General features: G+C 44.6%; 1 protein-coding gene across 1 annotated transcript in view; it reads left to right on the top strand.

Moving 5' to 3' along the window:
• The window catches only part of ncanb (neurocan b), a 180,721-nt gene that overhangs the window by 94,088 nt on the left and 72,565 nt on the right, over positions 1-14,068 (top strand). Inside the window, exon 13 of the mRNA XM_056276867.1 lies at positions 10,826-10,942. Coding sequence (XP_056132842.1) covers positions 10,826-10,942 — 117 coding nt within the window. The remainder of the gene's footprint in view (positions 1-10,825; positions 10,943-14,068) is intronic.

Raw genomic sequence — 14,068 nt, 5'->3', positions numbered from 1 at the left:
CCACGTTTTAGCCGACCCACGTGTACCCAATATCGGCAACAACCAGAATGTACCTCCATGCAAACCAGACATAAACTGTTGTCCAACTCAATTAACCTACCGACAATACTCTCAAAGGGCTGAAATGTAGCAGATGTCAGCGGGTACTGTCGCCATGTGCAAAATGATGTGCCACTATTATGCTTCCTTCTTCTGCCTAAACTGCTCAGCAATTGCTAGACTACCTTGTTCCCACGAGACTTCACGAGATGACATCATCGGCACTGAGGTCTCTTAAAGAGATGGTATGTACTGAACCGGGGAATTCTTCTCAACTACTGACACAACAAAATGTTTTTGACAACTTTCAAAAAACTTGACTAGATGGCAAAAATCTTTTTTTTTTTTGGTCATCTAGTCCTTAACGTCTTTGAAACAGAAATGCAATGAAGCCATTTTAAATATTGCCAAACTCAAGTCTGTTGTATCACAACCTGAGCTAGAGACAATCATTCATGCTTTTATATCATCCCGACTAGACTACTGCAATTCCCTTTTCACCTGCCTCAGCAAGTCGTCTCTGGACCATCTGTAAATGGTCCAGGATGCTACTGGAAGGCTGTTGGAAGGACGACCCACATCACACCCATCTTGTCTTGTTTACATTGGCTTTCCAACAAGTTTAGGATTCATTTAAGCTTCTTGTTTTCACATATAGAGCCCTGCATGGTCAGGCACCTGTGTACAGACTTCTGGAGGAGGCTGACCCTGTCCCACTGCTGACACTCCTAGGAGAAGTTGTGGAGAGGGCTAGCAGTTACAATTACCTCAGGACCATCATTGGCAGCGTGCTGACCTTCTACGACAACACACCACACAAACAATCTTCAAAAAGTGCCAGCAGTGGCTCTACCCCCTACGGAGGCTGAGGCATCTGGTCGTAGCCCCTCCCATCCTTGTCTAGCTTTTACATCTGCCATACAGAGAGCCTCCTCACCTTTTCTTTTCTGGCTTGGTATGAGGGGCTCTCAGAGACCAACAAGGTCAAGCTGCGAAGGATGATCATCTTTGGGTCCAAGCTAGCTAACTCTTCTGTATTGATTTTGCTGTGCAGTAGTATGCCTGTCCATAACTACGTGCGGGCACACTTTGCACATTTTTGAACATACCGTATAGTACATAGTACTCGAGATCTTTGATACGATAGTTGTGAGATAAAGAGCGGTCCGTGCATGCAGGCCCTAAACTGTTGCGGGCTCCAATGCAGCTACATTATCTGCACATATGGTAGTTTTTCCTCTGCTGTGGTTACTGAGTACCGAATATGATTCCAGTTGGACTTACTCATCGGTGGTGCGGTGGTTTAAAAAGAGGTGCTGGGGTCAGCTTCCACTGAGGGAAGACTTGCGAGGCTGAGCATGGCTGTTGGTAACCTCATAGATGGTGGAGTTATCTTCAGTACAGTATTCAATACAATTGCCCTGTGATGGACTGGCAGCCTGTCCAGGGTGTCTCCCTGCCTGCTCCCCAATAACTGCTAGGATAGGTTCCAGCATCCCTACAACCCTGAGTTGGATAAGCGGTTTGGATAATGGATGTATGGATGGATGACCAGCAGGTACTCTGGCCACATGGTTTTTTTCAGGTCAGTTATTGCTGTAAATAGTTCAGGAAAATGTACAGCTCATATCTAACAACACAGGCTGTTGTCAGATTAACAGACTGAATTTTGGAGCACTGGTATTATCAGTACAGACCATGGTGGAGAGGAAAAAACTCCACCTGCAAGCACATGGATAGATTCTTTGTTACGCTTGTGAGGAAATTCATTTCCACAACTGTGCGTTAAAATTACAAGTTAACCCCCAAACATCAAAATACAAATTCACACATCACAACAGAATAAAAGTTGACCTTCATACATACTTAAAATATGTGGAGTGACCTCAGTTGCTTTCCCTTTGCTTCTCTCCCATCTCTCTTCTCACCTGGTCTCCGGTCACCCGACCCCTCTTGCTCCTGCCCTGGCACGGCATTGTAAATCAATCCTCTTGCTGAGACCTGAGATTGCATTAGGGTCCATGCCACACACCACGCTATGCTAGAGTGAAGTGCCCTCTATATTTCAGCAGAAATAGGTTTCATATTTCCCTGGGTATGCATTCAGTTTGCTGTGGCAGTAATTGTACCCTCATCTGGAGTGAGTTGTCTGTCTAGAGACACAGTGATACATGGATCACGTACCGACCTACTGTGTGTGTGTGTGTGTGTGTGTGTGTGTGTGTGTGTGTGTGTGTGTGTGTGTGTGTGTGTGTGTGTGTGTGTGTGTGTGTGTGTACCCCCCCCTCCCCCTTCTGTCCGTTCTGACTCAGAATGTAAGATGGAAAAATAGGACCGATACACCTTTATTAATGCACTCATATATAGACCTGGTTCGAAAAGTAATTAAAAGTAATTGTAAAGAGCTCAGTTTAACCTGCCCAGGTGAGTGTTGCCTGTCATAAAAGAAAATGTGCAGTAAAGTTAAGGTAGTTATGTGTAATATTTTGGCTTTCCCGAGTGGTGTTAATTGAAACAAAGTAAACAACCCACTCTCAAAATCTCAGGGGTGGGGCAGGCTGAGTGGTCTTAACGTTTGAAGGCCCGGGACCCCTTCCTCCAGAGGACTTGGAGTCCTTATCAACCAATGGCGTTGATTTTGAGTTTTGATTTTGAGTTGCTACTCACTTTGTTGAATGTAAGAGGTCAGCACTTGTGTAAAAATTATACATAGCCCCTTTACGATAATCAAAATGGAGTATTTTAAATGTAATTATACTTATTGGTCTTTGGTTCACTTGACAACCATCTGAACCACACTGATGGATTTACCCAAATATTTGACTTAGTGCTAGGCAGTAAGATAAAAAAATTACTATCACAATAATATTACACAAAATGTTACTTTACACGAGATCGATATATATATATATATATATATATATATATATATATATATATATGTATCTCAACACAGATACAGGAGAAAAAAAGTTTTAATACATTGCAGTACAGGCCTGTTTCGTGCATCACACACTCATCAGCTGCTAATTGCTGCTGCTAAAGATATTCCGCTCCTCATTAGTTGAGCACTTATAACACCATCGACGGTTTCGGAAAAAAACCCTATATATATAAAGATATGATATCTACTTGCATATCCAAAAATACCATTGTTGAGAATCCTAAAATTCATCCCATAGGACTGTTTGGTAATCCAAAGTATAATATCAAATCGAAATTAGGTTTCAAATAATGCTCTCTCAAATAATTTCAACTTCATTTTGTGAGAAGCCTCAGGTGGAGTCTCATTACCATTAATTCAAATCACAAAATTGTGCATCGCAATGTGACAATATCCAGATTTCATTCCATTACAGTACCATGGAAATACGATGATATTAAAAGTTTGCCCATGCCTAATTTGACTACTTTAAATAAGTGGAAGATTTGTGGTGGGACCAAAGCAAAACAATTTGTCATGTTGGTGAGTGAATCACAGGAGACGAACGAACTGTTATTTAACTTTATTTAGCAACAGCTAGCTTTCATCCAACTTTCTGTCCTCGCTCTGCTTGTTCTTCTTTTGTCCCCTTACAGCAGTCTTTTTCCGCTATCCATCGTTCCATGGTAATTCTGCCTGAGTATTTGTTCTGAGCAGCTGTTGTAGTGGCTCCACCATTGTAGGATAATTTGGCAGAAACTTGCTGCACCAGGAAGTTAAGCCCAGGAAGGAGTGTAGTGCTGCCATGTCTTTTGGCACAGGAGCTTCCACAATGGCAGTCAGATGATCCAGGCTGGGGCGCAGACCCTCCTTAGAAATGACATGCCCCAGGAACGGAATGCTTGTCTGACCAAATGAGCTTTTGTCGAAGTTGATCTGAAGGCCGGCGTCTCCCAAGATGCCGAAGGACAGCTTGCAGGTGCCTGTCATGAGTTTCTTTTGCGTCTCCATAGACTATTATGTCATCCAAATAGTTTTGTACTCCAGGTTGATCTCTCAGGATTATCTGCATCATTTTCTGGAAAGCAGATGGTGCTGACGCCAGGCCAAAGGGGACTCGTGAATTGGAAGATGCCATCGTGGGTTATGAAAGCAGTTAGATTGCGGCTCTCAGGGTGCAGAGGTAGATGGTGGTAAGCCGAACTCAAGTCGATCTGGCTGTAGTGTGTAGCACCAGCTAGTTCTGCAAACAAGTCATCCATATGAGGGAGAGGCTTACAGTCCATGATTACACTCTTATTGGGTTCACGAAGGTCAACACACAGCCGCAGCCTTCCTGTGCATTTCCGTACCACAACTAGGGGACTCACCCATTCAGATACATCCACACATTCTATGATGCCTGCTTGGAGTAGGCGGTTGAGCCCTGCTGACATCTCCTTACGTATGCTCAGTGGTAAGCGTCTCAACTTTTGATGTACAGGCACTGTGCTGTTTAGCTGTACCTTGTGAATGAACCCTTTGTCAAGAGTTTAAGATGGGGAGAAAAGTTTGTCATGTCTTTTAGTGTTTAATTATCCTGGCGCCATATAATTTGTTAGCTACTCTTGAAATACAGCAGCCTAAATCGATATCATCTCTGTGTAGACTACCATGTAACATCATTAGAACACATATGATACATGTTCATTTCAGTCGTCAGTCAGAATATGAAAATTTCATATTTCTGGCTCAATGGACTACCATGTTTACAGTGCATGCTGTATTTTGCCCGCTTGGTCCAATATGATGCAGTGATCCATATAGCCATAAATGTTGTGTGCTCCAGCACATTTTAGGGATGTAGCATTAAAGTTTAAGGGAGCAGCTCTAGCCGGGGCCAGGTGATGGCTTATCCTGCTCACGGAGGGGAAACACTTGAACAGAGGCTTGATCTCTGTCTCAGCAAAGCTATTACAAGGTTCAGTAAGTCTAAGGATAGCGCCGTGCCAGGCGGTAAGTGGTTGATTGCGTGTGTGTGTGTGTGTGTGTGTGTGTGTGTGTGTGTGTGTGTGTGTGTGTGTTTTTCCAAGTGATTGTCTGTGTATGTAAGAGCGAGAGAGTGAGACGGAATGACAGACAGAACCTGTGTGTGTGTCGTGTGTATGGCTTTTTGCATTTGCACAAATGCACCTCTATGTTTCACAGATTCAGTTGAATACCGCAATACGTTTTCTCTGTCAGTACACACTTTCCTCAAGTTTCCTTTCTGTCAAGTTTGCTGACGCATCAGCTTCAGGCTTCCTGCTCTGCGAGACATTTACTCCATTACAATCCTCTTGTATGGTCAATTTTAAATCTTGGCTATATTTCTAAAAGTCGACACTGGATACAGCATCCCAAATATGCTATAATGTAAAGATAATCTCTTTTCAGTGGGGCTTACAAAGAATTTAAGATGACCCTGAAGTGCGGTAAAGTGTCATATACCAGCATTTCAGAGATGCTGCACAGGACTGTGGAGACACTTTGTTTCTGCAGTCCTGTGTTGCGACAGAAGACTTTACAGTAACTGTTTTGTGAGGACACTCTCCTCTTTTGCCACTGTGCTCAACTCTGGAAGCTGAACTCCTGTTAGCTATTCATATATCAACTAATTTTCCTCTCTCTCTCTCTCCATTCCTCTCTCTCTCTGTCTCTCTCTGTCTCTCTCCATCCCTCTCTCTCTCTGTCTTTCTGTCTCTTTCTCTCCATATCCCTCTCTCTCTGTCTTTCTGTCTCTTTCTCTCCATATCCCTCTCGCGCTCTCTCTCCATTCCTCTCTGTCTGTCTGTCTGTCTGTCTCTGTCTCTCTCTCCATTCCTCTCTCTCTCTCTCTCTGTCTTTTTCTCTCCATATCCCTCTCTTGCGCGCTCTCTCTCTCTCTCTATCCCTCTCTCTCTCTCTCCATTCCTCTCTCTCTGTCTTATTATATGTCTAGAAAGATTTCAAGTCTGTTTTTTGTTAATTTTTTCTGTTAAATAAAAGACTTGTTTTAAAATTCTAATTTAAAATTCTCTCTCTGTCTCCCCCCCCTCCCCCCACACACACATATGAACTCAGTCTCCTTCCTGAGTCCCTGTCATCTAGCACACACAGATACACAGTTGTAATGAAAGAGGAAACCTATTTTAGGACCAGCGTGTAATTAATCATAAGCCAGCAGCATTAAGAGAAGAATGGTATGATAGCTCCCTCTGAGTCTTTTTGTCCCACACCTTTCTCAACATCTCTCTCTCTCTCTCTCTCTCTCTCTCTCTCTCTCTCTCTCTCTCTCTCTCTCTCTCTCTCTCTCTCTCTCTCCCCCCACCCAAATTTCAACTCCCAAATTCATCCCCTCTTTCCTTCACACTACATAATTCCAGTCTCAGACCCCCCCCCCTTTTCTGGTCTTCTTTGGCTTTCATCTGTTTTTCACTCACATGGTGACTGACTTTTCAAGCAAATGGTTACATGTATACCACTAAAACACATCACACACACACACACACACACACACACACACACACACACACACACACACACACACACGCGCACACACACACACACACACACACATCACTGTACTAAATTCAGGAACGTCTTTCAAATCCAAAGAATATCTGCAATGCGGTTGAACTTAAAATTAGAAAAGACCAAATTAGAAACATTGCGTGCTCTTTTCAATGTCTGTCTATTCTTTAACGAGGCTCCCTGGAGTGTTTATGCCTGTTCCTCCATTTACGCATTCATGCATCTATACACAATATGTTTACGCACAATGAAATGCACTTGTCTGCACAATCCACTGCCCTACTCTGTCTACTGTACATATTATCTCAGCCGTTAGTCAACAAAATGTAGACATGGTAAAATACACATTCTTGTTTGTGTGTAAGAAGTTTTTACTAATTTCTTCAGATTGGATCAATGTCCTTTTCCTCTGAGAGGACATTGGTAAAGGAGGAAGGGTAGATGAGGGAAAGACCATTTAATCTTACGCTTTTCTGGACCTGGTTGAATTATATCAATAACAGATTTCCTCTTTTTAAAATGTAAAAAAAAAACCTTTTTGAGGTAAGCTGTGAGGCACACAATGATAGATAGAGATTGCACACAGACATATGCACATATATGCACACAAAGTTTGCCGTTTCTCCAAGAATCTCCCCAAGTAACAATGGGTAATCAACCTCGTGATGCTGTCTCTATTCTACAGTATGTCTAGATCAGGTTTTAACCTGCACAGCTCTGATTTCCCATGATGACAAAAGGACCTTGTCAAGCCATTTCTTCACCATCATCAGTGGTTACCATAATTTCTGCTGCCCCCAGCCAGTCCGAGTCACCCGGGGATCCAGTGGGAGGAGCTAATCTCAGGCTCTATAAGCCTGCTCATTCACAGCTACACCCCCCCCCCTTTTCTCCCCAGTTGTATCTGGCCAATTACCCTATTTCCCGAGCTGTCCCGGTCGTTGCTCCACCCCCTCTGCTGATCCGGGGACGGCTGCAGACTACCACATGCCTCCTTCGATACATGTGGAGTTTCCAGCCGTTTCTTTTCACCTGACAGTGAGGAGTTTTGCCAGGGGGATGTAGCATGTGGGAGGATCACGCTATTCCCCAAGTTCCCCATCCCCCCCGAATAGGCGCCCCGACCAAACAGAGGAGGCGCTAGTGCAATGACCAGCACACATACCCACATCCAGCTTCTTACCCGCAGACACAGCCAATTGTGTCTGTAGGGATGCCCAATCCAACCGGAGATAACATGGGGAGTCGAACCAGCGATCCCCTTGTTGGTAGGCACTGGAACAGACCGCCACGCCACCCGTGGCGCCACCTAATTCACAGCTACACTTTGTGCGATATGGTCGGTGTCCTCTCCAGATGTAGCTGACAGAGGGGGTGGACAGAAAAGAGGAACAGAGGGGATTTTGATATCCAAACTGGTTATGTAGACTTCTGGCTTATATCTGGCACTGAGCAGGTGTTTAGCAGAGCGTGTGATGCAGTTTCCTTAAAATATGGGCTCATCCTGAGATGTGGCTGTGGACTTGCAACATAATTCTTTTAGGATGCATAATATCTGGCAGAACAAGTGTTGTGAATCCGGTAATAATGGAGGAAGAGGAAGAAGAACTGCTGTGTATTTCCAAACTGACTAAAGACTTGGCTGTATTAAAGCCCCGGTGAATTTGAATATCAAATTAGCTGATTTGCAATACAATGCTTAAATCCTTCTCAGTTTGCTGTTTCATTCAGTTGGCATTTCCATGACTCGTATATATCACAGTCTGTGAAACCTTGAGGTTATCTCTCTCCTGCGTACTTCACAACAGACGAAGTTTAGTTTAGATCAATCCCTTACACCTTTGACATTTAGCTAATTGGTCCACGTTTTGATTAAAATTCCTCTCAGTGCAGATCTCCTGTGAATAACTGGCACATGGGGGAGGGGGTGTCTGGGTAGTGTAGTGGTCTATTCTGTGCCTACCAACACAGGGATCACCGGTTCGAATCCCTGTGTTACCTCCGGCACAATTGGCCATGTCTGTGGGTGGGAAGCCAGATGTGAGTATGTGTCCTGGTCACTGCACTAGTGCCTCCTCTGGTCAGTCAGGGCGCCTGTTTGGGGGGCGGGGGGAATAGCGTGATCCTCCCACGTGCTACATCCCCCTGGCAAAACTCCTCACTGTCAGGTGAAAAGAAGCGGCTGGTGACTCCACATGTATCGGAGGAGGCATGTGGTAGTCTGTAGCCCTCCCCGGATTGGCCGAGGGGGTGGAGCAGCAGCCGGGACGGCTCGGAAGAGTGGGGTAATTGGACGGGTACAATTGGGGAGAAAAAGGGGGAGAAATCCAACTGGCACATGTGACTTTTGTCAGCCAACTCATAATTGCAGCTTTGGTTTGCTTAATTTTCATGCAGTATCTTTCTCTCTCTGCTCTGTGGCTCAAAAAAACAAAAAACAAAAGAAAACCTGGGTTTCACACTTAGGGCAGACAAACATTGGCCAAAATAGTAGAAGAATTATACCTCTTTATTTTGGCCAACCAAACTGTCCAGTGAAATTCCCGTCACTGGCTCATTTTTCAGATGAACGATGATGAGAAAATGGAGTCCTCTATTCATATTTCCAGCTTTCTAAAGGTCCCTGTTTTATACAAGAGGCCTTTGAAAACCAATTAAGGCACACGAGGAGAGCAGCCATGTTCACACATCTGTTCAGTCTACTTGACATCACAGTTACAATACAAAATGCTGTCGGTAAAAGAATGGATGAGGGTTAAGACCGAGACAATCAGCCCTGTTCCGTGAGACATTTCCTGTTTTCTTCCTTTCTCTTCTGACGCTTTTAGAACGAGCCAGGCACTCACGTCATCCATGGCCGTTCTGCATCTGTCCTTCAGTGTTTCCTGTGCAGGTTTTATCACCTCCATCAATGTAGTACATCATTAACCTTTAAGCAATGCCCGTCTTAATGGCACGTACGCCATTGTTGTTGTTTTTTCTCCCGTTGGTTTAAGAAATGAGCCTGTCTGTAATGTTTTTTTTTTCCTCATTCAGTGAATCACTTTGATATGTTTTTCAAAGACAGCCCCTCCATCATCTTCCCTGCCCAGTGCATCAGTAGCACGCTCTCTGCAGGGGGGTGTAAGCTGTAGACTGGGAAATGAACACTCACTCTGTAGCTCACCAGCCCCAAATGACTCAGGCTCACACATTTGAGCAGAAATAGAAACATATACGTGCATGCTCTCTCTCTCTCTCTCTCTCTCTCTCTCTCTCTCTCTCTCTCTCTCTCTCTCTCTCTCTCTCTCTCTCTCTCTCACACACACACACACACACACACACACACACCACATGCACACACACGATGGGCAGTATTACCACGCTTTGAGGGGAATTGAGGACTTTTATATCTCTCTGCTCATACATCATTAAGCAGGTCCGGGTGTGATTATGGAGAAGATGCAGTGCATTAGATGGCCTGACAGATTGTGTCAGAGGCTGGAATCCTGTCAGGATTGGATAATAAAACCACACTTAATCTGGTTTCTGCATAAATAAATAAATATGTAAATAAAACATGTCCGTGTCCTTGTCAAATTCTCCTCCTCCTTCCGTTCCATCCAAAAATATAAGAGGAATAATTACGACTTAATCGCCACAGTCGCCGCCATCCATCCTCCAAAACATTTCCCTTGAAGAGCCGTGGAGTTATAGCCCAGCAAAGTAAAATGTGTTTATTGCCTTCTCCCCGACTCGTAGTAATGTGCCATAAAATAGGTGCCCGCTGGTGTGCCTGACTGGGTGATGATCAGCTAATTTATGGGACCCCAGGTTTATCAACGGGGCCTGGTTTGCGGGGCAAGTGGTAGAGAAACGGCGGGGGTGGGGTGGGTTGGCTCTTTTGTCCTTCGCCTTCCGAGTATCAGTCATGATAAACGCAGGTGCGACAGACGCAACAACAGCCAATCCGTCACCTTGTGGAAAGTCACACGGGGACAAGTGTATCCACCCCCCCCACCTGCTGTCTGTGGGCTCTTCCTCTGTCTCTGTCGTAGGCTTGAACAGGGAGGCAGAGTAGAGGCAGGAGGATGGGCCGGGGTGGGTAGAGGGTCAAAGTGCTTTCTCTTATATTAGTACACTGCCTGTCACAGTTTGCCAATGTTTTGAGGCTTTTTCACACCACACATAAGCGATCCTCTTTGGGAAATAAATTATAAATACACATTTGTGCACTCACTCATTCTGTCAGTCAAACCAACTCCTCATCTCTCTCTCTCTCTCTCTCTCTCTCTCTCTCTCTCTCTCTCTCTCTCTCTCTCTCTCTCTCTCTCTCTCGCTCTCTGTCTCTAGCAGAGAGCAACCCGTGCCACACCAACCCCTGTCTCCACGGAGGGAGCTGCCTGCAGGAAGGCGATGGCTACAGCTGCTACTGCCCTCAGGGCTTCTCTGGAGAGAGCTGCGAGATCGGTGAGTCACAACAGGGCAAAGGTCAAACACGGGGGACCCATGAGGTCAGCAGCGGCAGACAGACGCTGTGTCACGATAGCATAAGGGAAGAGACATGCATATTTTTTGACTCCGTGCACCAGATGTACTGCAGCATGCAGTGAAATAGGGAGGGGTAGGGACTGGCAAGTGTTTTCCTGGGTAATGGGCAGCTTCCTTGTTTTCTTTTTGACCTTGGACCGGTTTCACTTGACCACACTCATAACCAAGCGGGCCCTACCTGTTAGGTCCAATAGTTGTGCTTTTGTCAGGATTAAATACACTGTCTATGAAAGTGAACGAGGCACATCTATGGGATGCTTTAAGCTGGCTGCCTGTGACAGAAACTTGCACTGCGCTGCACTGTGCTGTGCTGTGCTGTGCGTGCGTGCGTGCGTGCGTGTGTGCGTGCGTGCGTGCGTGCGTGTGTGTGTGTGTGTGTGTGTGTGTGTGTGTGTGCGTGCGTGTGTGCGCACCCACACTGTACACATTATGTCCCAAGAGTGACTGTACACATTTTGCCCAGAAGGTTTGGAGACAAAGCAAGAGAGGCAATCTTGGGATGGCTTGGACATGTGTGGAGGAGAGATGCTGGGTATATTGGGAGAAGGATGCTGAATATGGAGCTGCCAGGGGAGAGGAAAAGAGGAAGGCCAAAGAGGAGGTTTATGGATGTGGTGAGGGAGGACATGCAGATGGCTGGTGTGACAGAGGAAGATGCAGAGGACAGGAAGACGGGAAGAAATCGATGATCCGCTGCATATATAGTGGATAGTATACTCTATCTAGATCTAGAGTAGATCTAGATCATATAGGTCTCTGTCTCCATCTGTGTCTGGTTTTGTATCTATACAATAGCTGGTTAGTAGGTTGGAACAAAAACACATCTGGCTCTGGATGGGAAAACAAAAAAAGAAAGAAAGGATGAAAGAAAGGAAAGCATTGATGGGAAAATTCACACCAACCTTTTTACTTAAGTAGACCTGTAGAAACGTGTGCAGAACCAAATCATCACCTCACCAGGTTCAGCAGAGCTCTGACACATGGGGGTTAGTACAAAGTGGTGTCTCACAGTTCAGAGCTGGCTCTCCACATTGATTCTGGGCCCTGGCCAAAGCGCTGGGGTTTTAACCATAGCAAATATGGATGGGATTTATGTATCTGTGCTCCTGTTACGAAGGAGGGCTTTTCTGTAGCAACAGCCACCTTTTTGGTTTTTAAATCCCGCTTTTCTTTTCATATGAACAGCATTTAATTCCATAGCTGTGTTGCATTTGTGTTAGAGCCTTTGTGTAAACCCAGACGATGGCTATCTTTCTTGGAAAAGATGTGATATTTTATCCAGCAGGAGCAGGGGACACTTAATAAACCACAACCACTGATTTGCTGAAATGGGGCCGTGTTATTCCCGTCTCTGAACTCAGCCTGTGTTTCAGGCCTAATGTATGATATATTCATCCATGCCAAACCAGTAGGTCAGCCGGTTGTTTTCATGGGTCACCAGTTATTAACAAAGGTCATAGATCAGGGTCAAGGGTCAAAAGAGGAGTATTGTCTTGAGTCTGATTATCACTAACCTTTGCTGCTTCTGCATATTATGTATAGTGTGTGTATAGCAGGTTTTTCACTCATCAATGAGGATGAATGAACACTTACCAGGTTGCATCAATGATTCGTGGCCTCTGCACGCTAACCCCATGAATTAGACATGGTTTGTAATGATTTTCTGGAATATATTTGCTTTGGGTTTTTGTGTTAGTCACACAAATATTAAGGTTTTGGGGTTTGTTTGGTTTTTTTTTTTTAGAAACAAATGGGATAGGCTCCAGCATCCCCACGACCCTGGGAGCAGGATAAGTGGTTTGGGTAATGGATGGATGGAACAAATAAGAACACTTTCAATGCTGGGAAAAGAAAGTTCATGACCCATTTTGTGATATTTTAGGTTTTTTGAACAATGAAATATCAGAGAAATTGTTATTCACCCACGTCAGGGTTTATACTGACAATATTTGTTTATATTTGAGACAGAAAAACGAAAATACCATTCGATCAAAACCATACAAGAATACACAACTAAGGGGGGAATATAATAATGATAATATTGAAATCTAAATGAAAATCAGAATGAAAAAAGGATAGGTAAATAAGATATATATTTATCCTTTTTTTAATCCTCATATGCATACACAAAAAAAGGCCTTCCTACAAAGTCAAGTAAATGTAGTGGTATTAATAATAATAAGTGCGATACAGTGCTCTTAGTCATGTGCAACCGTAGTTAGTATGCAGACGAAGGTAGCGACTATGGAAATAAAATGGCCTAGCTCATGAAAGGAAGGCGAACATCCATTACAAATGTAAACTTCTTGTAATTGATCCGATTTGTGCTTTTGTTCAGCATTCTTCCTCGAGGAGTAATTTGTTATTGCTCTTGTGTTGCTCTAATGTAGATTACACCTTCACACTGCAGAATATTTGTCCTATTAATTACTGCCAAAGGCAATGAGGTTAATTGTGTCTAACTGCAAACCTTTGACCACGTTTGTAGTGACTAAAAGCTTTTGTTCCAATGCCATTAACATTTAGAGATAAATGGAGGGGAGGGGATTTAAGAGAGAAGATAAAGAGAAGTTTGTCTCAGACTGGTTTGCCTCATTCATATTCTTGCTAAAACACATGGCTGGACAGACTTGCAACAGGGAGAAAAACAAAAACCAACTGCACATGCAATGGTTTAAGGGAGACTGGCAGATGAGAACCCAGATGCATGACTTAAAGAAAGGCAGGTTTAGGTCCCAAAACAGTTTACTTTGGTCAAAAGGCAGGCAGAGGGTTGTCCGGGTAGTGTAGCGGTCTATTCCGTTGCCTACCAACACAGGGATGGCCGGTTCGAATCCCCGTGTTACTTCCGGATTGGTCGGGCGTCCCTACAGGCACAATTGGCCATGTCTGCGGGTGGGAAGCCGGATGTGGTTACTGGTCGTTGCACTAGCGCCTCCTCGGGTCAGTCAGGGCGCCTGTTCAGGGTGGAAGGGGAACTGGGGGAAATAGTGTGATCATCCCACGTGCTATGTCCCCCTGATGAAACTCCTCACTGTCAGGGGA

The sequence above is a fragment of the Lampris incognitus genome, chromosome 3 (genome assembly GCF_029633865.1).
Source record: "Lampris incognitus isolate fLamInc1 chromosome 3, fLamInc1.hap2, whole genome shotgun sequence".
In the NCBI taxonomy this organism is placed as follows: Eukaryota; Metazoa; Chordata; class Actinopteri; order Lampriformes; family Lampridae; genus Lampris; species Lampris incognitus.
This window is presented reverse-complemented; position numbering and strand designations above follow the sequence as displayed.